This window comes from Plectrocnemia conspersa, unplaced genomic scaffold (genome assembly GCF_051122295.1).
Source record: "Plectrocnemia conspersa isolate PC_06_02 unplaced genomic scaffold, ASM5112229v1 ptg000007l, whole genome shotgun sequence".
In the NCBI taxonomy this organism is placed as follows: Eukaryota; Metazoa; Arthropoda; class Insecta; order Trichoptera; family Polycentropodidae; genus Plectrocnemia; species Plectrocnemia conspersa.
The window spans coordinates 6,570,524-6,596,525 of NW_028277171.1; the positions used below are offsets into that span (position 1 = coordinate 6,570,524).

Below are 26,002 nucleotides of genomic sequence, written 5' to 3' on the forward strand. Positions count from 1 at the left end.
TATTATACGCATGCTCACCACCTCATCCGTGCAGTATGGAAGTCAGTGGTATAAGAACTACCGAGTGATTGTTTTTCGCTCGGCTTAGGCCAAGCAACTCTTGGCCATGACGGCGTTTGTAACGGGCGTGATCCAAATAAATCAGAATAATATGTTTGTGTATATATGACATTAAAATAAGAAGTAAAATAATTCTTCGCGCACAAAAAAATATCTGATACTAGTATACAATAAAAGAAGAAATTATACACTTAACTATACTATACTACCCCAATTTCGAAGAAACCAGACATAATCGAGAATGACGTCACGGGACAATAGCTCCCTTCCGCTATTCACCTCAGAGGAGCTGATCGCTGCAGCAAAGAGGCTCAGTGTGAGAAAGGCTTCGGGTCCGGACTGCGTGACCAACGCCATTGTTAGCAGAATAGTCGCAAAGGATCCGGAGCTGCTACTCGCGATCTACAACACGTGCCTAAACGAAGGCACGTTTTCTAGGACGTGGAAGAGGCAGAAACTCGTGCGTATCGCTCCCCTGTGCATGCTGGACGAAACTGGCAAACTCCTCGAGGTTTTGCAGACGCTGTCTGAAAGGCAGCGTGGTTTCATAAAAGCCATTGACAGAGCCGTTACGAGGGTTAGAGAAGCGTGGATAGGCAGCATCAAAGCTTGCAGCCACGCTGTGCGTATAGCTCTCAACGTCCAAAACGCATTCAACTCGGCTAACTGGCAACTAACACTGAAGGCGTTGAAGGACAAGAAAACTCCAGCATTCCTGATGAGGCTCGTCGAGAGCTACTTCATGGACAGGCTGCTGGTGTAAGAGAACGGAGAAGACAAGCGCCTCCGTCGAGTGACGGCGGGCGTTCCACAGGCGTTGGTGCTCGGACCATCGCTCTGGCACGCGATGTACGACGAGCTGCCATGAGTGGCCATGCCGGACGGCGTCAAATTCATCGCTTTCGCGGATGACGTCGTGATGATGGCTACCGGTAAGACGAGCTTGCAGCTTAAGCAGGTCTGGATGGATCACGCTGGGCTAGTGGTGTCTTTCGAAGATTTCCTCTCCTCACAAAAAACTACCGCAATTGTTGTTCAAACCAAAACCTAACCTAAACGAATATAATGGTATAATGGCTAATTTGTTTAAGTTAGGTTTTAGTATAAAGATAATGCATTTAGAAACGCTAGAATTTTGTGGTCCCACTGCATGCGCGCACGCACACATTCACACCGGTAGAGTGGCACGCAATAGGGTATAAAATCAGTGGTTTTTGAGCGTTGCGCCCAGCTAATTATTGTGCATGTTGTATAGGACTTCTAAGGTTTGCTAATATAATTGGACTTGACATAATTGCGTTGATTTCTGCTTCAACGCCTTTTATCTACTGATTCTTTTGCACTTGTCGGGACTATGCATAAACGTTGCGACGAAATTAGTTGTGAATGACTCACTAAAAGGGTACTGAATCATATCCGTAAAACACTCCGATTAGAAATTTACTTTGTTTTCTCGTTCAGAACTTTCACTTCGCTTTCAACTTGGAATAAACGATAATTCAACTGAACTTAAATTAAATAAAACTACGCCGAATCGATCATGATGACTTTTAGAAAACAAAGGAAAGCATCCCCTTTTATGTGTTATCGTGTGTACACTGTGCATTTCAATTCAAAAATATTCACAATATAAATTATATTTATTTGCAATATAAATAATTTCCAAAAATCATATGAATATTTATACATTCAAAATTTATAAAACATTTTTTCCACAAATACATAGAATATTTATAACATGTGTATTTTATTACAAATCATAAAATATATCATATAAACAGAGATGATATTCAACTAATACTTACAAAGTTTTCTGTATTTTTAATTAAATATGTTTTTAAATACAAATTTACATTCAAAATTTATGGTTCGTCTGTTTTGCTCTTAAACTCACGTTCTTAATCTTGCACTCTGCGCTCGTAATCTCACGTATTGTTTTTTTAGTGTAGCTCACAACTCATTATTTAACTTGATTATTTTTATTTATTGTTATCTTATTCGTTCATAATTTATTGGCAATTGATTTAATAGGAAAGTCTATACCTACAATAATATGACTATATTCCTGTTACAAGGACTTCAAAGTATGCTACGAATTTGTAAAGTACAATAGATTTTCTAGTATTATTATATACATGAGATGCAAATAAATAGTTATACGTGAAATATATAATTGTCTATAATACTTTGTTGAATATTTTGAATATCACCACTGCATATACAAATATAATATATAATTTAATCATATATACCATATTTCAGAGAACATAAAAAATGTTTAATTAAAATATGTATTTACAAATAACACATTAATTCCTAATTACATACATACATGTATAGATACATCAGTTATTTTAAATAGAGTGACAATTGACTCAATCAAAACCGTTATAATGTGTTAAACTTATATATTATACATTAGCAAATAAAGTTATAAAATCGTCACATTTAGGTAACATTTATAATCCCCCTACCCTAAATATATATTATATATTGTTATGTACTTATACACTATTTATATGTAAGCTCAATGGGTTTGTTTACAAAAATTTACATTGAATTTATATATTTATCTACAAAAATACCTAAAAATTAAACACGTTCATACACATAAACACATATATGAAATATATTGTGTATATCAATTTGTCTTTGGTTTATAAACGATATGGTTTTAATACCACAGTTTTATTTTACAAAAAAAGACGAGCTTGATAACGTCGCCTATATAATATAATATTTAATAAATAAATTTATAAATGATCTCCACATTAATAGCTTAACACGAAATATATAAATATATGTATATAATATCATATTTGGAAAATTATCGAATTCAGGGCTCAATGAATTCGAGAAGTACACTGTGCGACTGTATAAGATATCCAAATATGTCATCTATCTTACATATATACATATACATATATAAAATACATAATTGGATGTCTTATATATTATTTAATATAATAATAAAATCGCACATGTACACTTATGTAATTTTCGAAATATGATATGAATATTTTTTAATAAATTTATAAAAGGCTCTATATTAGTATTATAAATAACAAAATATTACACACCAATTATAACGAAATTTAGTCACATAATTGTGTAAGCAATAGTGCTAAACGTTAACAAATAAATATATTATATATAATGATAATAACACCTATTAAACATTTGTATATATGTGCAACGCAATTTTAATTTAAAATTATTTAGTTATGTAATAAAAAAATTCAATATACCATTATATGTATGTAACTAGAGTGGCACATAAGTTATACCTATTTAGCTTGATCAATCTCTCAATAATGAATTTGTTTCTTGGATGTTTTGATTTAATAAGTTCAAAAGTTGGGATCTTCTTTAATATTCAATAAATATATATTTGGCCGCATTCTATAGACATTTTTAAATGCTGATTTTCTTTGAATTTATATTTATATTAATACAGAAACTTGTGATAAATCAATGGGTTGAGATTAGATATTTTTATGGACTGTCAGATTGAGATATTTTAAGTTGTATCATATTTCTAATTGGTTACCGCATCTTTTGCAATTATATATTATCTAAAAATTTAATTAACTGTTTTAATTTCTTTTGTATCGTTGAGAGTTCACGAGATATCAGCATTCGATGTTTAGTGCTATAAATACATAGAATTTATTGACGTGAGAAATCTAAAATAGAATAGTACAATCAGCGGTTGAAGCCAGTGAAGTATCTATTGTAGAGCAAGAATAAACAATGACTAAATAATTGATATATTGAATATTAATAGAAACTAATTGCGGCTCGTGAAAAAATAAATGATCCAAAATTTTATGTTGTGGTTCATTCAATTCAGTATTTGCTAATTTTCGAATCGTCAAATGGCGTAACCATAGGAAATGAAAAACATTAACACTTACATCTCAGGGTTTATACAAAAGCAAGTAGTGTATATTTCTGATCCTAGAAATCTAAATAAATATTACTACTATTTTTTTTTATACGAGTATTACCATTAAAATATTATAGTAAACATAAATTTCAATTCTAACTACTGTAAAAACCAAAACACATCTATCTAAAATGCTTCTGGGAAAAAAGAAGTAAGTAAATATTAACATTTTATTGATTTTATGCTGTTCTTGATTTATATATTAGGGATATTTGGAAAGTATAAATGCGTCGTTTTTACTAATTTTCCAGATCTAGTTGCGTTTATTTTTCATCCCACTAAATACGAGTTTCATTCAGTGATCCATTTATTATATTTGGAAGAGAAATTTCTACAAAATCGCACTTAAAACATAAAAAATCACTTTTAAACTCATTAAAAAATTAAAAAAAAAATAGTTTACCAGGCGTTGTTTTGAAGTTTGTTAACCTTTATAAGCAATGAAATATCAAAAATTGTTGCTTTGAAACTTCTGTAATTATTATTGTGTATTATGTTGTATTATGTCTATGTTAAATTTTTTTTGATAAATATAATATCAGTTAAAATAAAATATTTTTTTGACTTGGCTCTACTTTACAAATATCTCTTGTATAAATATGTTTCGAACTGAATTTATTATTAATGATTGTTTTTATTTTAATTAAATTAAAACGTCGCTAAAGTTATATATGCAAAATAACTGCGCTACGGCAGAAATCTATCGCGAGTGCTGCGGTGTGAGTCGGTGCATTATCATGGTGAAGCAGCTGCCGTTTTAAATCAGTTGTCCATACTAAAATTTATATTGAAAAGTCATATTCAAAATAGAATATTTATAAATAAGCAAATGTGCTTCATTATTTTATAAGACACACAGTAAAATATCCGGCAAAGCTCTATGCGCTATTATAATATACAAAAGGCCACTATTTAATTTTTATATGAGGTTCAATGATTTGTAATAGGTATAACGTATTTGTGCACACTCTATACTTTTTATATAGACTCTGTCGGACTTTCAGAGCGCTATATAAAATCCGCTTTGAGAGTTTTGTATGGTTATTTTTATTTATAAAAAAGTTGATTCGTCTACCGAATAATTTTATTATAGTATGGTCTCGTTAGTGCATGTTCTCGGACCATTCACCAGCGAGTAACGACTGGAGCCGCCATTTTTCCTCGTCGTGACGGCACCTCTCACGAACAGTTCTTTGAACGTTTCCCTAAACTGTCTGGACATGCCGCAGTAAATCGCGAAGTTAATCGGGTACGAAACGATAATAAAGAAGTTTGTGACTATCACGAGCATATTGGCTATGCTGTAGTCGAGTATTTCCTTGATCAAACTGGAGAACACGTGCAAGAGGGTAACAACGGCCACAGGTATCTCCACAAGGAGGAACACTGTCACCACGACTATTAACATGAGCGTCGTGCAGTTTGAATCTCTCAACTTTTTGCATTCGGACTTGCGGTTCTCCTTGAATAATTTCCTCCGTTTTAGCTGAGCTTCTCTCATGGCTTTGAAGAGTAGCACATTCAGGACCACTAGCGACACGCACGGTATCAGGTGGACGAAGATGACCCTGAACATGAAGTAGGTGGTGTAGTATATGTTCGGTGTGAGGTAGTATTTGACCCAGTCGGCGGTCTGAGGCTGGCACACATCTTCCCATCTTCCGTTCCAATAGACGGTAGTCGGTTCGTAGACCCTGTCGAAGAATCGAGTTGACTGGTGTAGGAATGCCATCAGACCGATGTAAATGAGGCACTTGTTGACTCTGGGCATTGTACACCTGAAAAAATAAGATATATATTAATCAAAAATAATGTTTTTTATAATCATAATAAGGACCTTACACGATATTTTAGGATTTATACGTACTCAGTGCAAGATATAATCTGAAATCTACAACTGAATTCAGATTATTAATAACCTTTTAACTTAATTATAATTATTATATTCTTCCTCGCATACATCTGTAAACAATGTAAACAATGCATTCACAAAAAGAATGCCGATGCACTATTGCAGTACGAATTTTTAATGTATCAGTTAACAGTAATCTGTCCTTGGATTCGGTACTCTCACAATTTATCATAGTGACTTATAAAAATTGAAAATTAACTACCAATCTCCTTCTTATACATCATTAGAAGGTGATAGTCTTGATGGAACAAAACCGAAGAAAACTGACCAAAGGAGGTTTGTTTGTTATATAATTTTATTTTATTTTCAAGCTAAATATAAAAAATATGACAATTAGGAAACGGCACAATGGCAACTTTGTCCAGCGAAAATTTTGTGCAAATTTATTGATTTTATTGATGTTTACTAGTCCTGGAATACATAGGTATCGTAGATCCCGGGATAAATTCCTTATTCTGGACGAGTCGCCTAATTTTGTCGCAATAATTATGGGTAACCAATTGTCGGTTCTTCACTATCGTGAGGTACCGTAGCTAACAAGTGTACGAACACCGGAACCTCAACTTTTGGGTTTTAAATATTATTTTTGATTTGTTTTGATTTTTTAGATTTAGTTTTTAAATTTAATTATTAAATAGGATTTTAAAACCATTGTGTAGCTGTGACTATATAGTATAAATGTGATGAGATTGCACGCGGCGACTGAGAGATATGCGGTTGTTCCTAGTGCATTTTTACTGTTATCGCGTTACTGCGTGAAGTTCTGCACTACATAAATATTTATTTAAGTATTGCTTAATATGGTTCCATCTATGAAAAAGTACTTTTTTTAACTCATTTGTAGAAGCGCTGGACTATATAAGCCAGAACATTGCTGTAGTAAATCACTTCATTCAGAAACTTCAGTCATACAGATCTACCACTTCATTTATGACTCAGAATAAACGATTGTTTAGCTGAACTCACATCAAGCGGAGCTACGCCGAATCGACCGAGACGACACATAGCACAATAAAGCAGCCGCTTTTCACGTTGACCGTCCGATCAGACCACACTAAATTAGTTAACTGAATACCAAGTATTTAACTTGACATTTGAAATAATTTCTAAGAAACTACGTAATGCGAGAACAGAAACGTAAATATATTTTCATTATCGCATAAATTAAGTATTATATAGTTATAAAATAGACAAACAAAGTCATAAATTAGGACTGCTTAAAGTCGTAGCAAATCGTTAGAAATCTAATGGATTCTGGAAATAAACACATTTTCGCATTTGAATTTGCCAACTGAATATCAAATAAAAATAAGCCATAATTAATAATTTTCGTTGAATGTCTTTACCACTATTCCTATGGTTCATAATAAGACTTCCAACCTTTGGAATTAGATTGTGCTTATATAAATTACTTAGCTGGCCAATTAGTCTATTGTGTTAAATTAACGTGGTGCAACTCGCATCATGTCTTAAATAGAAAAAAAATATTTAATTTACTTTTACATTGTATTTAAATACTTATTTACATTTCGTTTAAAAAACATCGTAAAAAAATAATATATCGAGTATGATAAAGCGTTAGACTAAGTAAATGTTGTATCGTAAGATATAAGTGATGAGGTATTTAACGCAATTGTTTTTTTTTTTAACTTGAGTCTACATATTATGATGATAGAAAGGGCACAAGAAGTGACATAATGCGTCATACTTTATCGCTCTTTTCACAAGCTGCGTTGGTTTCTGAAAAGCACTCATGAAATAGTATTAATCATCGCACTCTCGCTGACATATTGTCATTAGATATTCTGAAAAACTCCATTTATTTGGACGACGTGTGCGCTCTAGTCGATATTATGGACATATTTCATTTTCTAGTAGACGGAGGTCCTTGCGAAAATGGACCTTTGGGAGATCTTAAAGTGACTTTTTCTATTTTTGCGTGATGAGGGTGAGCAGCGGTAATTGCCGTGAAAAGTCATTGTCTTTCAGGTATTTTATTATTGCTAGTATCGTACGTGTTAAAATGACAAATATATTTACCAATAAGAATATAATTTATTATTCAGACGTTGATCAAATCAGAAATTAATAATATTATCAAATATATTTATAAGCTGCTCAAAAATATTGTTGTATTTCACGAACAAGAACTACTGTTTTAAAACCGCTAAATAGATTATGATACGTAGGAATATTATTGTTGTATCTTATAAAATCAGACCGGATGCTATTATATTTAAAATCTCTTATGAGGAAAATAAATATATGTAAAAAATATACAACACTAAGAAATATTTTTTTATTGCTATTTAATCAACTACGAATTGATATTTTTAAACTTATTTTCCTATATATTCATATTTTAGGAATTTAAGGACGAAGGGGTGCGACTTTGTAGGCAAATAGGTGGTAACAATAGGTAAGCAAATATAACAGCTGGTAAACAATTATAAAATATTGTATGTATAGATAAATGCCTATATCATTTGGTGGAGTTGAAATAGGAGGACTTGAAAGCCAGGGAATCTTCGCTGGCGGGTAGAGTTGTATTATTATCAGCTGTGATTTTGGTGGAGCAGGTGGGGCTTGTCGTAAAGTGCTCTCATATTGCTCTCTGAACGATAAATGCGGTCTCATGGTTTGCCTCTTTTTGTCTTTGCTGTTGTGAATCTATGGCGTCTTCTAGTCTGTATTCTACGCCTCTTATCACATCTCTGCTGCTATGACTTTGTGGCGTTTCCCTTCCGCGTCTGTCACCACATTTCTGCCTCTGTGACCATGTGTCACATATTTTATAATACTTGTTTGAGGCAGTTCTGGCGAATCGCAGATTAGAATGTTTGCTAACCAATTGCATCGCTTCTTGGACACACCCACTCCGGCGATCAGTTAGCAAAGGGTAAAATAACAATAATATAATGCGCAGGGTGAAATTTATTGCTTTACAGCGCTCGTCTTTTCCAAATAAAGAGTAGTTTTTTGGCGGTACTTTGCTTGATACATTATATATAATTGGTCACGTAATTTCTCTTCCACTGTTGTGAATATACGGTGTGTACTTACAAGACGTTTGGGCTTTCTTTCGTTTGTGACCTCTGAATTAAAATATATTGTACAGGTGGTTAATACTCCTACAATACTATGAATGGTATGACTATAAATATACCGACCCTTATGAGCCAAAATTGCTTCCGATGCATACCCCTATTTCATAGTTTTATGTTTCGAACATATCTCTAGTTTCCTTTGTCATGCAGTATTTTCATACTTTACGGCAAAGCTGTCCAATTTTAAATATATTAGATAGGATTAAAAATGTTCGTAATTATTTTTGGGAAATAGTACAGTTTTATTTTGAATTTAGTGAATCATATGAATATAAGAATATATATAATATATTTGTTTTTTAGAGAATCAAATGAATATATTAATATATTCATTTGATTCATTAAAAACCAAAAATAATTAGTTAATATAGAAATTCTCTCCACGCTGTGATGGGCAGGCCTGCTTTACAATATCATTGTCTGAAAAATAAATCAAAGCAGTAAAACGTTGAGTATCACTGTTTTCTGAAATTTATTATAAATGCAATATAAAATAATAATAAATAAATAACAACAGAAATATTTATGAAAAAATATGTTAAATTAACTCACTCCCTTGTGTATACTAATAAATAATGTGTATAAACTCACTACTAAAGGTTAAGCTCTAAACACGTTTCGGGGGTGTGTCCAAGAAGCGACACAATTGCCATGCCAACATTCTTATTTGAGATGCGCCAGAACTGTCTCAAACTAGCGATATAAAATATGTGATATTTCGTTTGCAGACGCACACAGAGAAGCACAGCATAATCACAAGGACATATCACGACAGATCTCAGCCGACAATAATTCACTCGACATTCCAGCATTCTGCAACTCACAAGACCTGCTATTTCGACTCCATTACCGGATAGTGACAACTACATTTTTATTTATATGTATGATATTTTATATATGATTAATAAATTCATAGATTCCAGCGTCTATTTTGGATACAAAGTCATATCATTTTTGGCCTCTAAGCTCAAACTTTGTTTATAGTTCTATATACTGACATTTGTACTTGTCGATTTAGCGATTTGTGCACATCTATCTAATGACATATTTAAAATATCAATGACTGACTATCTAATGCATCATTTTTTATTTATATCCACTGTCTGGACTTCCAGCAATAATATTATGTTATTGACACATATGGGTCACGTCTTTTATTGTCACACCATACAATGAACTGATTGTAGCGCAGAGACTCGAGGTTAAAATATTTACATTTATTTCTATATAGTATATGTATATACATAACATTTTCAGCCTCAGGTGCTATATTTACAACCGAGCAAATATTTCTCAAAAAAATATATTTTTATTACTTTTATAAATAATAAATAATTGGTTTGATACTTATACCTCTAACGGTTAAATGAACTATCTCGTTATATTGCTGCCCATTATTAGCTATAATTCCATAAAATAGACTAAACATAATGGCGCCATACATCACATTTAACTAGGACGTTTTAATAAGATTTTATTAAAAGGGATGCCTTTGAATAGGAAAAATACCATTATTGTGCAAAAGTTATTAAATTACGCGAAAACTAAGTTCGACTTTTCTTTCCGACATTTATGATGATTCAATTATTAACTCGACAATTAAACTTCGAGATAATTTCGTTATGGTGAACTTTCAGCGCCCATTATTGGTGATAAATTTTTTAAGTACAATTTGTGGAAAGAATTAATATTTTATATTACAAAGATTTTTTGAATAACCCATAAAATACCAAGGGTTTAAAATATATATACGTATATAATGCGTTAAACCATGTTGTAGAATATTTAATTTTTTTAATTGTGTATTAAATATTATTTTTAATGTCTGCGGATAATCGAATTTAAAGTAAAACAAAGATAATATAAATTAATTTGCGTGGTTTGGTATACACGTTAATTAAAGGTCAAATTATTAATTATAAATTATTATTATATTCGTTACTTCGTCCGTATAAAATTTATACAATAATTTATAGAACGATTGTGTTGTGATTTTGCGTCGTAGAATTTTCAAATGGTCTCAATAGTCGACCTAACTCTTAGCTGTTTGAAGGTGACGGTTGAACTAGAGCAAAATCTGACCATAGAAATGAAAAGGCAGCTTGTATTGGATCGCAGATGTATATTTTTGTGAGCTTCACTGGAAACGTAGTTCCTGAGAATGGAAGTACCTATGCTGAGGTGATGTTTTGACTAATATTTAAAAAAAATTTCGCAAGAGAGAGATGGGGTTTATATCGGTCGGTGAATATATTCCATTTTCTCTTGCACGGATCGCTTGTACGTGTGCGAGCGATATACACAAGTGCGTGTGACTGAGTGAGAAAGCTAGGGCAAGGTGCCTCACGCTCTGATTCGCTCTGACGCACGCATCAGACGGCGTTTCAACCGTGCGTCAGTATTTGTTTGCCTGTCGTCGGAAGATTTATGTCAAAGCGCAGAATATTCCTGCGCTTCTTAATTATTTTTCGACTTAGCAAATATATATTTAATATTTTTACTGCGTTAAATAATTTAAATATGAACTAATTTTAGTTTAAATAATATTAAATATAATGATTTCGATGAATCGGATCTCGAATTTGAAGGTGTAACGAAGACGTGATTGAATTTATTATTATTATTATTATTCAAATTTTCATTATTCATAGTTCATATCAAATACGTCAGATTCGTCGAAGTGTATTGAAAGCACGGAACATCCGTATAATGTAAGTATGATATACAAATTTTGTTATGCTAAAATTATATGAAAGTTCTAATCATGAGCATGCATGAAATGTGACTTTTAAAAATGTAATTGTAATTTTCAAGTGATTTTTTTATTATTATGTCTGTAAAAAAACAACAAATAGGTTAACATACGTGTTTTATTTTGTGGTGTTATTCAGATTCATTCCAGTGCGTCTTATTAAAATTCTAAGATATTTTTAAAAAAATTTTCACGCTTTCATTCAGAGCAGTTTCTGGAAAATTAAAGTCGTTACCGACATGCAGCAACAAATTACTTTCTTTATTATAGTTGCGAAATTTATTTCTCAGCAGAAAGGAGTATTCTGCAATATCTTAATCTCTCGGTTATATTATACAAATGCGCGAACGAAGCACATGCGCTTTCAAACATTTTAATTTTGCATTCATCGAAATAAACAATTTATCTCGGCTTGAAATTTTATTTAGATTGGAATCTCTCCGGAAACTCAATTAATAAACATAGCAGCATCCGACGCGGAATGAATGCATTTTGTATTATACCATTCTACACTTACTTAAGCAAATAAACAAATATAGATACACAGAAATAATTTCTTTTCAACTTTGATTGTATATTTTTGACTTCAACACTAGTTTATTTAATAATTATAGATTTAGTTGCTGATATAAAATATTAATGCTTACATATTACAAACAAGTTATATATGATCTATTTATACCACCATCTTCAGTCACAATGTTCGATAAATATGACTTCACAAAATTTAATATAGCTAGATTAACGATTTTTTAAATGTTTATAAGACATAAAATTACAAGTTATTCTCTTTAAAGGTGGGAAGGAAAATGGTAGTTCCAACGTTTTTTCTCGAATGTTCGCAGTACTGAAAGTTATTTTCTATTCTTCAGTTACAATTTGTAGGATGTTTCGTAATGACCATTTAACTTACATTTCAATTTGAAAAGAGGTATAAGTACTTATTTTGAGCTAGGCAGTGAGATTTAAAAGCGCTTTTAGGCGCGGATGCGTTGTCGTGGTGTAGCCAAATTAAAAATATATTTTAAGATATCTTTGTAAAAGTTTATCGATTGTCTGCGTTGTAGGTACAATATTTATTTGTTTAATTCAACTCCTATCAAATAAATAATTAAATCATAATAATCGTGGGCCTTCCCCAACTATATCATTTTATAATAATTAACTTTTCTTATCCAGGTTTAAAATCATTTAAAAGTATACATAATTGATCATATACTGAGATCAGGAATGAAAACTAATTTTGTTCTGGAATCTGGAGATTAACAAAAATAATAATATTGTTTTAAAATATATTTAAAAATAGACAATAATCACAATTTTGAGCGGCCAATCGCTGAAAGCGTGAAACTGTATTCATGCGCATACTGTGCGTTAACACAATACCTACTATTATACAAAGCCAGATAGCTCAAGCGTGACGTCATCAGAGAAAGAAATAAATTTATTTTTAGTAGCGTATACTATTTTTTTAATAGATAAAAATGTTATATCTATGCTTTATATAAAAAACTAATACAGCTTATATATAATTTAAAAATATAATTAATGTTTTCAAGGTTTATACATATATGTATATCATAATAAAGGTTTACAATTATAAAATATTTTGATAACATAAATTAAAACAGTAAAATAATGTTTAAAATTTATTATTTTGTATATAGCAGCAGTAAAAAAATTGTTTTGCCATTGTGAAAAATACACATATGCATTCTTTCGAAGTACTATAAGTTCAGTGATTATTGTATTTTTACTGATTTCTCCCTTTATTTTTAAAGTTTATTGCGATGTAATGCTCATTGTTAGACATTTTGCCCTACCACTTGTGACGTCACACTAGATTGAAGCTAAGTTGTTGGACTTTATAAAGATGGTATTGGTTAACAGCGAGTATACACCAAAGTTAACTATTTCAATACAATGTCGATATTTAAGACGCATTTGCATACAATATATAATTTTTTCTACTTGTAAAATTCATAAACATAATATAGAGCTAAAAATTATTTAAAAAAACTATGCTATTTCTAATAAATATGCGAAGAAAAAAAAAATAAAAATAATAAAAATATATTAATATTGTATTTTAAATCAAGTCGTCTTATTATAATTAAATGTATGTTACAAGAGTTTAATAAAAACAACCTTGTTAAGGGGTGGTTATGGGTTGCGATATTCATCAATGAGGAAACGACGAAGATGACACATTTACCAGTATATCTTTTGTATGTAAGTTGTTTGGCATTTTACTTGTTAGTATCGGTTGACATAGGTATAAGATTATTCAGCTCATATTGTATTGTACATTTTAGCACTGTGATTGACGTCATGGTAACCACACGAAGGGATTTTTTGCTAAAGCTTAACACGTTTCGAATCGGATTTGACCCGAAGTTATCGGAAACGATCCTTTGAAGCGACGATTCCCGACAGGTAAGAGCTGGATTACTCCGACGCGGCGCTGGGGTTTACTACCCGTCGGATAAAATATGGGGACAAAGGACTCCCTGGGAAATATCATAAACAACGAACCGGTTTAATAATATTTCACCACCAACGAACGAGCAAAAACTACACAACTTAACGGCACAGATTCGCCGAAACACACCCCAAAGTTCAATTCATCCCTTTTATTTTTTTAATGTATAAAAAAGGCTGAAGGAACTTATACCTGAAATACATCTCAAACAACCGTAGTTTAGTTCAGATTCATTATTTACGGTCGGTTTTTACTTTTTTTATGAATATATTTTTGTTATTTTTCTCCAGAGTCGGGCCCCTGGAATTTGTCACTTTTTTCCCTCCCTCTTGGCAGGCCTGATCAGCGTTATCCACAATACATTAGCGCCTGTAAGAATGCTCATCTTTATATTAAATTAGCGTCTCCGAATAAAAAAAAAATCAGCTGCAGATTTCACTATTATATAAATATGTTAGAGCATCGACTTAAATACAAAACATTATATAATAATTCTGCTTGATAGAACATTGGAAGAATTGAGTCATCCGAACTTTAATTTTGCTCTTAAACCTTGCGAGAGAAGTTTTAGCAAGTTCAAATTAATTAAAATCGACTATCGGACAAAGACGATACTCCAAACTTTCTATAATTTCGATTATATATAATGCCGTTAAGGATATTAATTATGATGTTGTAATACGAGAAAATTTGATGAAATTAGAGCCTTTAACGCAATTAAAATATTTATTCATGTAAACAGTCTTATATTAGTATACATATTTTTTGTGTATACAAAAATATTTATAAAGAATTGTTTTATTATTAATTTTGCCATAAAAAAAGAAAGCTATGGTATTGATTTTTCTATGTTTCAAACCACACATATTATTTTTATTTATTTAATTCAAATCTTGCTTTAATTTTGGGACACTCTTTATATTATATATACAATACAATAAGATTGGTATGTTAAATATTATAACAAGGTTGATTTAGATTTTCACTTATATATAATTTTATGATTTACATATTTTATTAAGATTTACTTATATATACATATTTCATATGTAGATGGTTCTTAAATTTTATATTTTTGTTGTGAATTTTGAGTTTTTATTAATAAAATCACTACAAAAAATGATTAGGAACGAGCAATCATAGTTGTGAAAAAAATACTATGAACTATCAGTCATTTTTTTCGTCGATGTAAACAAACAACATTGCGTATCCGAGCGAACGAATCTATCTTTCCATTAATAGTTGCAAAGTATTTGAAACATGTTCAAAGTGTACAACTACACCAAAAATTCTCAGATTACACCTTTCATAGAATGACGACGTTGCCAATTTTTTTACTAATTTAGAATCTATCTACCTAGGCCGTCATATAAGCTAACGAATTTAATAAGACATGTAGTTGTGATAAAATAATGTTTGCAGATTGTTATTTTGTTGTTAACGGCACATTTCTTGCAATTTAATAAAGTTTAAAAGCAATTAAACACAATGCCTTTCAAAAATTAAGTTGTATTGAATAGAAAAAAGCTTTACTTTTTTCAACAAAAAAATAGTCTTCAGTATTTTTTTCATGAAACGCTATTTTGCTGTATATTTTGCCTTTTAATGCAAATATATTATGATTTTTTTAAATTGTATTAATTTAATAATCAATAGCCGTGTGTTTGGACACCAAAGCTTTAAAGCATGACTACCAGTGGTTCCTTGTCTGAGTATTAAAGTTATAAAGAGATATCATTGAAGGTTATTCTTTTTCAAATAATATTCACGATTTAAAAGCGTTATATAAGATAATGCGTTGTCGTGGTGTAGCTCTGTTTTTAAGGTTGTTCTAAAAAATATTTCAAGAATGTCGTAATTTTTTTATTCATTTACCATTATTTACTGTGCGGTTTTCGATTTGTCTCCATTTGCTTCGTTCTTACAAAATCCTGATAAATTTCCAATCGTTTGTTTTTTTGCTCCACAGATAAGTTCTTAGGCGCCAGTTTTGGATATGCAAAACGTTTGTTAAATCCTTTGAATTGCAAATGAATTGCGCTTTTATCTAAGCCCGTTTGTTATGTCATCATGACTTTACGTCACACATTTTGAGGTTCGTTTTTCATTTTCTCTACCCCCTTTGAATATTTTAAGCTAGCTAAAAACATATGTATCGATAGAGCAGCATCTCTAGCAATTAACGAGGTTGTCGAAAATTTTTATTTTCTTTGTAACGTATTATTTATTTTAAGTGATCAAATTTTAAATTAAACAAGTTCTTAATAATTTAATTCTAAAATTACTAAAATAAAGTGTACATTTACAAATGTTTAAATAAAAAAATATCCCCTAATGTTCATATACAATATGAACAATGCTCTTATGAGTTTTCAGTTAAGGGGATTTCTAATATAAAAGACCATTCAAAGTGTATAAAGCATATACCGAGTTAGATTTTTCTTTTAGTTTTAATAAATTAAATCATTAATACATATACAGTTTCTTCTTATAGACATTAACGAGAGAATACGCTCTATAACAGTACTTTAATAGTTGATGTGAATATAATTATATATTTAGTGACATCATTTTGTATAAGTATTAAATATTGTATTTTTAGGTCATTATACTTTAATACTAGAATCTTTCTTTTCTTTTGATTGTTTTAAAAATCGATTGGGTGTTAGAAAGGCATGATATTTTTGTTCTATTGTTCTTTGAGTGGCAATCCACAAACTTTTATGTCACACTTCTGCGCGGAATGCACTCAAAAGATGTGGAAAATATTCAGAATTTATAACGCTTTTAAGCGAAATTGTACGGAAAAAATGTTTTTCACGAAACAACAAAGGTCGGACGCTTTCTAGCATAGGAAATGTGTGTTGTTTCAGAAAAAAAGTATTTGTGTGTTGATTTCGAAACAAAGGTGCACATTGTTTACCTAACGCTCGGAGATAGAACGGGAAGGAATTATCTTCCACCTTTCAAAGGAGATAATATTGGTGCAATAAAAGACGGCCATTACGTATATAAAACTTAATCACGCCACTATTCCTGAAATGACAAAAGCAAAAGCGATTCTAAGATAAAAAGCAAGACAGAAGGAAAAACTTTGCGGAGCAACGAACTGTCAAGTGGGACTGTTGGCGTTTTTCAACTCCCCCTAGCATTAATTGCTATGGCTCATAATAATACAGTCTTTATCTAACTTAGTCACGAGAGAATACATTTAAGGAAAAATACGTATACAGTGTAAGATAAGAAACATTATCAAAAAAATTAAAACAACAAAAGTGTAAATAGTAGTTTTTATTGATGAGTTAGTGAATCATTATAAATAACATAAAATATAGTAAATCGGATGTATAGCAAGTCTTTGAGGGTAGCATATGCGATATATTAAAAATACTATTTATCGGACAATTACATATATAAAGGTCGAATGAATTCTGAAGGATTTAGGCACAAAGTTACAAATTAATCGCCTGGAAACGATACGGTAACTCGTTATCAAACAAAAATTCGACATATACGTAAGTAATAAATTATTAATCATTTAGACTGAAACTAATTATTAAAAATAAAAATTTAAATGATATTTAAGCTAGTGATTTTAATTTAAAGGATGTTAATGAATGCCTCAAAACTATTTTGCGAATTAGGAAAAATATGTTCAAATATATTATAATCAATTACTGGTGAGAGTATTGATTTCAGAGTTCCATTTATCAACACAATAAACTAGTGGTTTAGTCGATATTTAATACTTAGGCACTTTTAGGCGAGAGCTATGAGGGCTGGAAAAAAATATGTGAGATGGAACTAATATATTTTAGGAGTACATCATGACTGTTTTTATACTTATTTTTTAAATATTAATTATTGTTTGTATAATGGCCATCATGAATTGGGAAATTTATCAAGTCATGATGGTCAGATTTATAATAAAAATAAAATAAAATTGTCACCCCTTTTGTCATTCAAAGGCGATAACGATGTTTCTCGGAATCACTTTAAAGATCGTGATTAGACCTTTCTAAGAAATTTAGTAATCTTATTGAAAGTTGATCTTGCGCTGTTGAAAGCGCTGATTATGCTTATGCTGTAAGTATAAAAATCGGTACAAAAAACGTCGTACTATGTATAATAAAAATACATTTTTTTAATAATAATTAAAAAGTAAATAATAATTTAAAATATACAAAAATTATATTAATAAATAATTATTTCAGCTGCTTTTATGACACCATAGTTCAATAGCATGGGAATAAAATATATTTATAAAACTCTTAATAATAAGCTTTTATAAATTTCTTAACAAGATTTTAAGCACTACTTTTACAGTTAGCAATGTCGTATCTTTTCTACTTAAAGTTAATTTTAACAGGCTTATGATATAGCTAATAATATTTTAGCGAAATCACAAAGTTATTTAATCTTAATTATCCTTCTTGTTTTAAAATTAATAAATATTATTTTTAATGTACTTATTTTTAGAGATTAAATTTGGTTTTAATTTAATTCTACATGGATGAAATTATCCGACTTACATGTAAAATTATACACCATTTAATTTTTATTATTATTAATAATAATTTTTGGTACAAAGTTTTACACTTCTTTAAATAGAGAAAACGCAACACATCTTTAAAGTTCCTTTTAACTATAATTTCTATAATTTAATAATGTTTGCATTCTTCTGCTTTGTAATTTTTAATATATATTTACACTTAAAATAAAATAGTTACTAATATTATTACTAATAATTTATATATTATTTAAGTTTGCTAAATATACTAATTTCTATAAAATTATCGAATAATAATAATTTTAATATGAAATATATAATTCTTTTAAAAGGATTTTAACGGTTTGAATATTCATTTTATATTATGATTTCGAGTGGGTATTTGCGTCAATTTTTTTTAACTGTGTTTTAAATATTTTAGCCCTTTGTATGTAATCATAAAGTTTATTTAAATTTTCGGTACTCACTCAACTCAGCTTTCGTTATTAAAATTTATATTTTTGGAATGTCAGATTGCTGACAGTGTATAAAATGAACAAAGCTTTCACGCATTTTAAACAGTTTATAAGCTCAATAGATGAAGTATTCCAATTCAAAGAGAAGTTATTTATGAGTGGCCGTCACAAGGTTTATAGACTCTCATTGTTGGGAATTTTCCTATAATTGTGTTAAACGATATTTTATTAATAGACAAATGTATTTTTCTATATTCATAAAAAAATTATATACACGTAATAAAAATGACTTGAATTAAGATTGAAATGTTTACTTGATCCATGTTACGGTATTCATGAATTTTTTGTAATATTTTACTCTCAGGAGACGCAATCAATGGAAAAAGTTTCACTCTTTGTTGTGAGTTTACTTAAAGTTTGTATTCAAGTCGTACGAATATAACACAAGAAAATCTTAGGATATTGTGTAAAATAATATTTTACGTGATGTTTGCGTATTGGCTGCTTATGTGCACAGTTATCAATCATCTGGAAAATATTACTTTTTTTGATGTTAAAAATATTTGCTGAAGCATAATATATGTACATATATAATGTAATATTGTAAATTCGGATGTAAAATTAGATTTGCTTCAATTATTTTCAATCAATAATACCGAATTTATGACATATTGGAGTCGTTGTTGTGAAAATTATTCAATATTGCAGACTTATTTCATTATTATATCCTTTGCTAAACCAAAAATATGTATAGCTTCGTTATTGCTTCGAAAATGATATTTAAAGATGAAAATGTGTCTTCTACGTCTCATTCGAATATTTCGACAGTCAAAATTAAAAATGAATTCTTTTCTGTATGGAGCGTTTATTTATTATCAAATTCTTTCGCGTGACTTACGACAATATAAAGCAATTTTGTTTTATGGTAAGAGTGAATAATAATATTAAGGATAATAAGCAAATTGAGGTAAAAATAATCAGATTGGAATACAAATGATTATTTAATAGAATATAAATAGGTATACTTATTTAACATTTTAAGGATTAAGTGATAGGTTAATAGGTGTTTTTGAATCTCAAGAATTATAAAAACTATTTTAACCATGGGAGTAACATTATTTAAAAAATAAATAATAAAAATGTACTTTATTGCGTTTAATTGTAGGCGAATAAGATAAAACTACAAGGGATATAATAAAGTAATTCATATTTAAATAATGTTTATTTTTTTATTAATATATATGATAAATAAAGTGTGTAGTATTTAGTATCAAATTTTCTGCCTCTAAGCTAATTGTTAAGACCAAGTTGTATGCATGATTGTTAAGGACAAGAAAGCAAGTTAACATCCAACGAACGCGAGGTTGGCAGCACTGCTTTTGATTTCGCTGTACTTGAAACAACTCTAAGAATATTTAAGAAGTCAGCAGAATCTAAATGTTTAACGCCACCTACAAAGCCTCTGAGGATCTTTCACTGACATCATCCCTCCGCCAGAATCTCCACCACTGTTCGGATAAAACATCACGCCATTTATCGTCTATCGCAATAATAAATATAATCTAATAAAATTCTCACTAGTTTCCACCTGCGTTTTACTGACTCACTGTGTTACCAAATCTTAAAGTAATAATTATTAAATAATGTGGTAATGGTTTTACGGTTATAAATAACGAATATTATTTTGTTAAAATCAATTTAGTTTTAATATGTCTGATTTATTTTATGTTGTTATAAATAATATAGTGGAAATGTAAATTTCAGAAATTACATTATGATTGCTCAGAGTTTACCAAGTTTCAAAGATTGTCAGTAGTTTAACGTTGGCATTAAATATGGCACAAAGAAGGTAAACAAGTCTATATCGAGTCGCAAACTTTTCACCGCAATTATTCAGAATTATTGCAGCGGTTTTAAGGATTCAGCCACCGCGTCAGATATAATTCAATACAGTTCCACGTAAAAACATTTTATTGCTCAAAGGACGACGGACTAGAATCCTGTAATTACATCCGTGCTTTATGGACCAAGTTTTGAAGAATGGTCGTAGTTTTGTGGGCGAGGTAAAGCAGTATTCTGATCGCAGAGGCACAACTTTGAAAGCTGAGAAAAGAAATACTAGGACTTGATAAAGTTAATATTGGCATTTTATACATGTTAGCTTTAAAAATAGAACGATACTTCAAACTTCGTCTTTCTTTCTTTTAAAATATATATTTATCAAAATACTACATAACTAAATTATTCTCTAACGTATATTATATATAAAAAATAATACACTCACAATCCATCATTCCCTAACATATATCTACTCAAATTTATCTTTCATGCTTATTTTACTTGTATATTTATTTAACCAGAAAATGCTCTCATATCTAAATTATTATATTATCTTATGCTAATATGTTTTTATTCCTTACTAGTGTATAGTTTTATCATCTTAATTATTTCCTAACGTTTTCGTTTGAAATACATTTATTATTTATCAGTATTTAAAATAATTTTTAATAAAACATTGTATGTTATTTATACTTGTATAATATATCAATACCATGTAAATAATATTAATTCTAGTTTTATATAAAAATATGTTTTTTCCTATCTATTTTTTCAACCTTTTGATTAACAAAATTCGATATATCGGGTTTTTTACTTTGCCGAAAATTTCCGGATTCGACGCTATTCTTAAAAAAATATTCGGATACATATTTATTAGACTTCGGAGTATTTTCTTTAGACAAAAATAAGATTTTTTTTCTGAATAAATCTTTATTAATTCTAATTGCAAAATAATTTTATAGTTAGGCGAGAAGATATATTCCTATACTGAGCTTGAGAAAATTTAATTGTATTGGGACATTTAAACTACTCTATACCAGATTATGAAAAAAACCTAAACGTCACATTTACAGATGATACTGCAATAGTAGCTGTTGGTGATAATAACATAGAATCAATCACAAACCAAATAAAAATATCTTCAACATTTATAATATATACCAGCGTACCTAAATAGACAAATCAATTATTTCTTTAATCAGGCAAAGTATCTGGGAATGACACTTGATGCTAAATTACACTGTAAGAAATACGTTAAAAAAGGAGATAAATTTAGTATACAATTCAGAAAATTGTATTGGCTAATAAAAAGAAACTCATCGCTTTCAATCCAAAACAAGATAATGCTATATAAACAGGTCCTAAATCTTGTATGTACCCACAGTATCTAGCTCAGGGGATGTACCAAGCCGTCAAATCAAGAGTTTATACAAAGTTTCAGTATAATGTACTTCTGTGTGCTGTTAACGCACAATGGTACTTATGAAACGTTGATCTCCATCGAGACCTTTGGCAAAGACTGAAGGATCACGTCAACGCTGAGGCTTTCATCTCTTTAACATAGAAGATCTAATCGTAGTTATGCTAAGCCAAATTGCACATGTATCTCAGATTTAAAAAAAAATAATAAGCTAATTTGTATAATAATTTGCTAATAACAATATTGCAGTGTTACATAAAAACACTGCTTCAATAAAATTTTTTTTTTCTTGTTCAATGGCGTTCATGCAGTTCAGTTGCATCACCAATTGTAGAACCATATCAGAATACAAGATGTATTTTTTTGATCCTCTTGTATACAAACAAATATTATATAATTAACAATTTCAGAGGGCGTTGAGTAAAACTTTGCTCTTTCCAAATATCATCTGACCTTTTAGTTAGATTACAGTTGTACATATTTCCTTTGACCGCATACTTATATAATATAATTTCCATGTGTAATGTTATTACTGTGTTTATGACAAGTTTTAAGCGTATTATGGGATTATCGTATACAAAAGTATATATCACGATTCCTGTATTTTTCAATACAAAGAATGTAACAAATATTTAAAAATGTATTTTTTAATTTACTATTAAGATAGTGTTATGCTGCGTAGCGATAAAAATAATCACACAATGCATTCTAGATTATATATTTAAAAGTATACTATATTATCTGAAATTTTTCTATAAATACAATGATTATTTATATCAAAATTTGATATAAATATAGGAAGATAAAACACAATAAATGAGTTTTCTTATCTTTCGTGGGCCTTATGTTGCATAGCTATGATCTAATAAAACGATGTCTAGCCCGAGGCTCGCGGGCCGCATACGGCCCAGTCACTGTTTTTGTGCGGTTCACTTTACACACGGCACAAAATAAATATTCAAAGAAAGATAAGGCCACAGTGAAATCATATGAAAGAATGCCGCCTGTGGAGATGAAGTGAATTATCAGGAGCGTGCATTTTTTCGTTCAGATGAAAGGCAAAGCTTCATGTTTAATTTATCGTGACTACTACAATATTAAAGTCATACAATTTAAGAAGATATTATGAACAGAAATATGATGATTGAGGATGGAATGTGAAATTATAGATACTTAAGCTAAGTCTGTCTGCAGAACAAAAATTATTTCATAAACTAATAATTTAATCGAACGCCATCGTCAATGGAAGATCACATATTTTTGGGGAAAAAATTATAAAAAAATTGAAGTTTTTTCACTGGCTTTGAATGAAACAACATATGTTAAGGACTCAACCTGCCATTTTTTCGAGGCGTGGATAGTGAAATGAACGTGGCTAAATAATTTCTCAATGTTATGAGTTTGAATAAAAACTACCGGAAAAAATATAATAGAAGCTATCATAAAATGCATGCATGACCATAGACTGCAATTGGCGCAGCTTTAATGATCGGAAAGAAGATTAGAGCTGATAAATTAATTCTTGAGTATGAAGTTACTATAACAGAAAACTTCGGAGCTTCTCATGCATTGTTTTTTTCGCATTGAAAAATTCAATATTTTTTTGTCATTACAATGTTGTGGAATCAGTGTCAACAAATTTGCAGATAAAGTTATTAGACCTTTATTCATTAGGCCTGCCGAGAGGAGACAAATTCTCCTTGAGAGGTCCGACTCTGGAAAAAGTCATAGCAAGAATAAATGTATAAAAGAGTAAAAACCGACGTCAAATAATGAATCTAAACTAAACTACAGTTGTTTGAGATGTATGTACCAATGTATTTTAGGTATAAGTTCCTTCAGCCCTTTTTATACATATAAGAAACAAAAGGAGCGGAACATTGCCTTCAAAAGTAGTACTTTCACAATAAACATTTTTATTCAAAGGGACAGATTGTGGTAATTTAAACGCGGCTCCGTGTGTGTTAAAATTTGTTTGAACATTATTGTTGGCCCACAGTGTATTTTTATAGTAGGTTTTGGTCCGTAAATCATTTCGGTTGGACACCACTGATCTATTATATAACTAAATATTGAAAAATGGTTGTTATTTTATTAGTGATATAAACAATCTTATATTTACAAAATCATCTCCCGTATGGTCTAGTGGCTAGGATACCTGGCTTTCACCCAGGAGGCTCGGGTTCGATTCCCGGTACGGGAAAAATCTTTTTATTGAGATTATTAATATATTATGTATTATATTACAAATATTAAATATCGATGGTTTAAATTATTAAGTTATATAACTAGCAACTTCACATAAGAAACAAACCACTGTCTGGTTTATTTTTAATTTATTGAAACGAAATAACTGTAAGTTTATCTGGTCCTTCATTTCCTAATCGTTTCACAATCATTTTTTTATCAGTTCATCAACGTAATCTGCTATTTTGTTAGATCCACCAACAAAACAATGATAATGGAATTTCCATATTTTTTGAGATGCTTTTTATGAAAAGTTGCTATTTTCAAAATGTGAGGTTTTTGTAGCTTATGCATCAAAATGGTAGACGCGAGGTTAAATCATGCTTCTCTTCAGTATCTCCCGTATGGTCTAGTGGCTAGGATACCTGGCTCTCACCCAGGAGGCTCGGGTTCGATTCCCGGTACGGGAAGTATCTTTTTGTTTAAAAATGACATATTTATTAAATATTGTTAGCCATGAAAGTAGATTGTCTATCTAAATTACTGTCAACTTTATAACTCTCTGGCTTAAATTTAATTCCTATATTAAGATCTAGTTTCAAGATATTTATCTGATTTTTTCTATGACATATTCTTTTCGCAATATAATATGATCGAGAAATAGATAATCTGTTACGCAGAAAAATCACAAAAGAAACTTGGCAACGGCGATTTATTTTTCAGTTCGTGCGGCACTCAAATGAAAAGCTTTTTAAATAATTCAGAACTGTTGAATAGCTTATGGTTTACTTTAATCTTTTTTAATTTGTACAATATGTAGTAGTAATGAATAAGATACAATTTTTTTTTGTCAACTTGTTAAGAAAATTATGACTTCTTAACAGTATGAGCATTTAAAAAAAAGATATATTTAACATTTATAAAAATATAAGTAAAAAATATTTTTCTATTCGCATTCTGAAAAGCGTTTCTTAAAAAAAAGCAAAACTACTTAATTTAGGCATTATGTAAAACGATGCAGAAAAAATCGGAAGCTTGCACAAAAGTAAGGTGTAAGTAATCTAAGAGTTCTGGACTAAAAAAAAAACTCTGCAAATGAGTGCCACATGAACTGAAAAAAAACAAAAGTTTATTTTGAGATTTTTCCACGAAACGGATAAAATATTTCTCGACCTTGCAGTATTGTAAATAGATCAGGAAATAAAAGGTCGGATAAATAACTACATTTTAATATTAAAATACAGAAAAGACAAATAAATCAGTGATTTTTCTTTTCTGCGAAGTCGATAGTTTTATAAATATATTTTTTACACTTATGAACAATAATGT

The 26,002-nt window shown here is 30.0% G+C and overlaps 2 protein-coding genes and 2 non-coding genes across 4 annotated transcripts in view; 3 read left to right on the plus strand and 1 right to left on the minus strand.

Moving 5' to 3' along the window:
* The first annotated feature begins 301 nt into the window (after positions 1 to 301).
* Positions 302 to 823, plus strand: LOC148233760 (uncharacterized). The gene has a single exon (XM_088188955.1). It carries the CDS (start codon positions 302 to 304, stop codon positions 821 to 823), a length of 522 nt encoding a protein of 173 aa, XP_088045081.1.
* A 3,817-nt stretch (positions 824 to 4,640) lies between these two features.
* SPR (G protein-coupled sex peptide receptor) overlaps positions 4,641 to 26,002 on the minus strand; it is a 263,731-nt gene continuing 242,369 nt past the window's right edge. The window contains exon 6 of the mRNA XM_088188918.1: positions 4,641 to 5,787. Coding sequence (XP_088045044.1) covers positions 5,097 to 5,787 — 691 coding nt within the window. The 3' untranslated portion in view covers positions 4,641 to 5,096. The remainder of the gene's footprint in view (positions 5,788 to 26,002) is intronic.
* On the plus strand, positions 24,618 to 24,689 carry TRNAE-UUC (transfer RNA glutamic acid (anticodon UUC)). The gene has a single exon. It is a non-coding gene; the product is annotated as a tRNA-Glu (tRNA).
* TRNAE-CUC (transfer RNA glutamic acid (anticodon CUC)) lies at positions 25,072 to 25,143 on the plus strand. Its single transcript has one exon. It is a non-coding gene; the product is annotated as a tRNA-Glu (tRNA).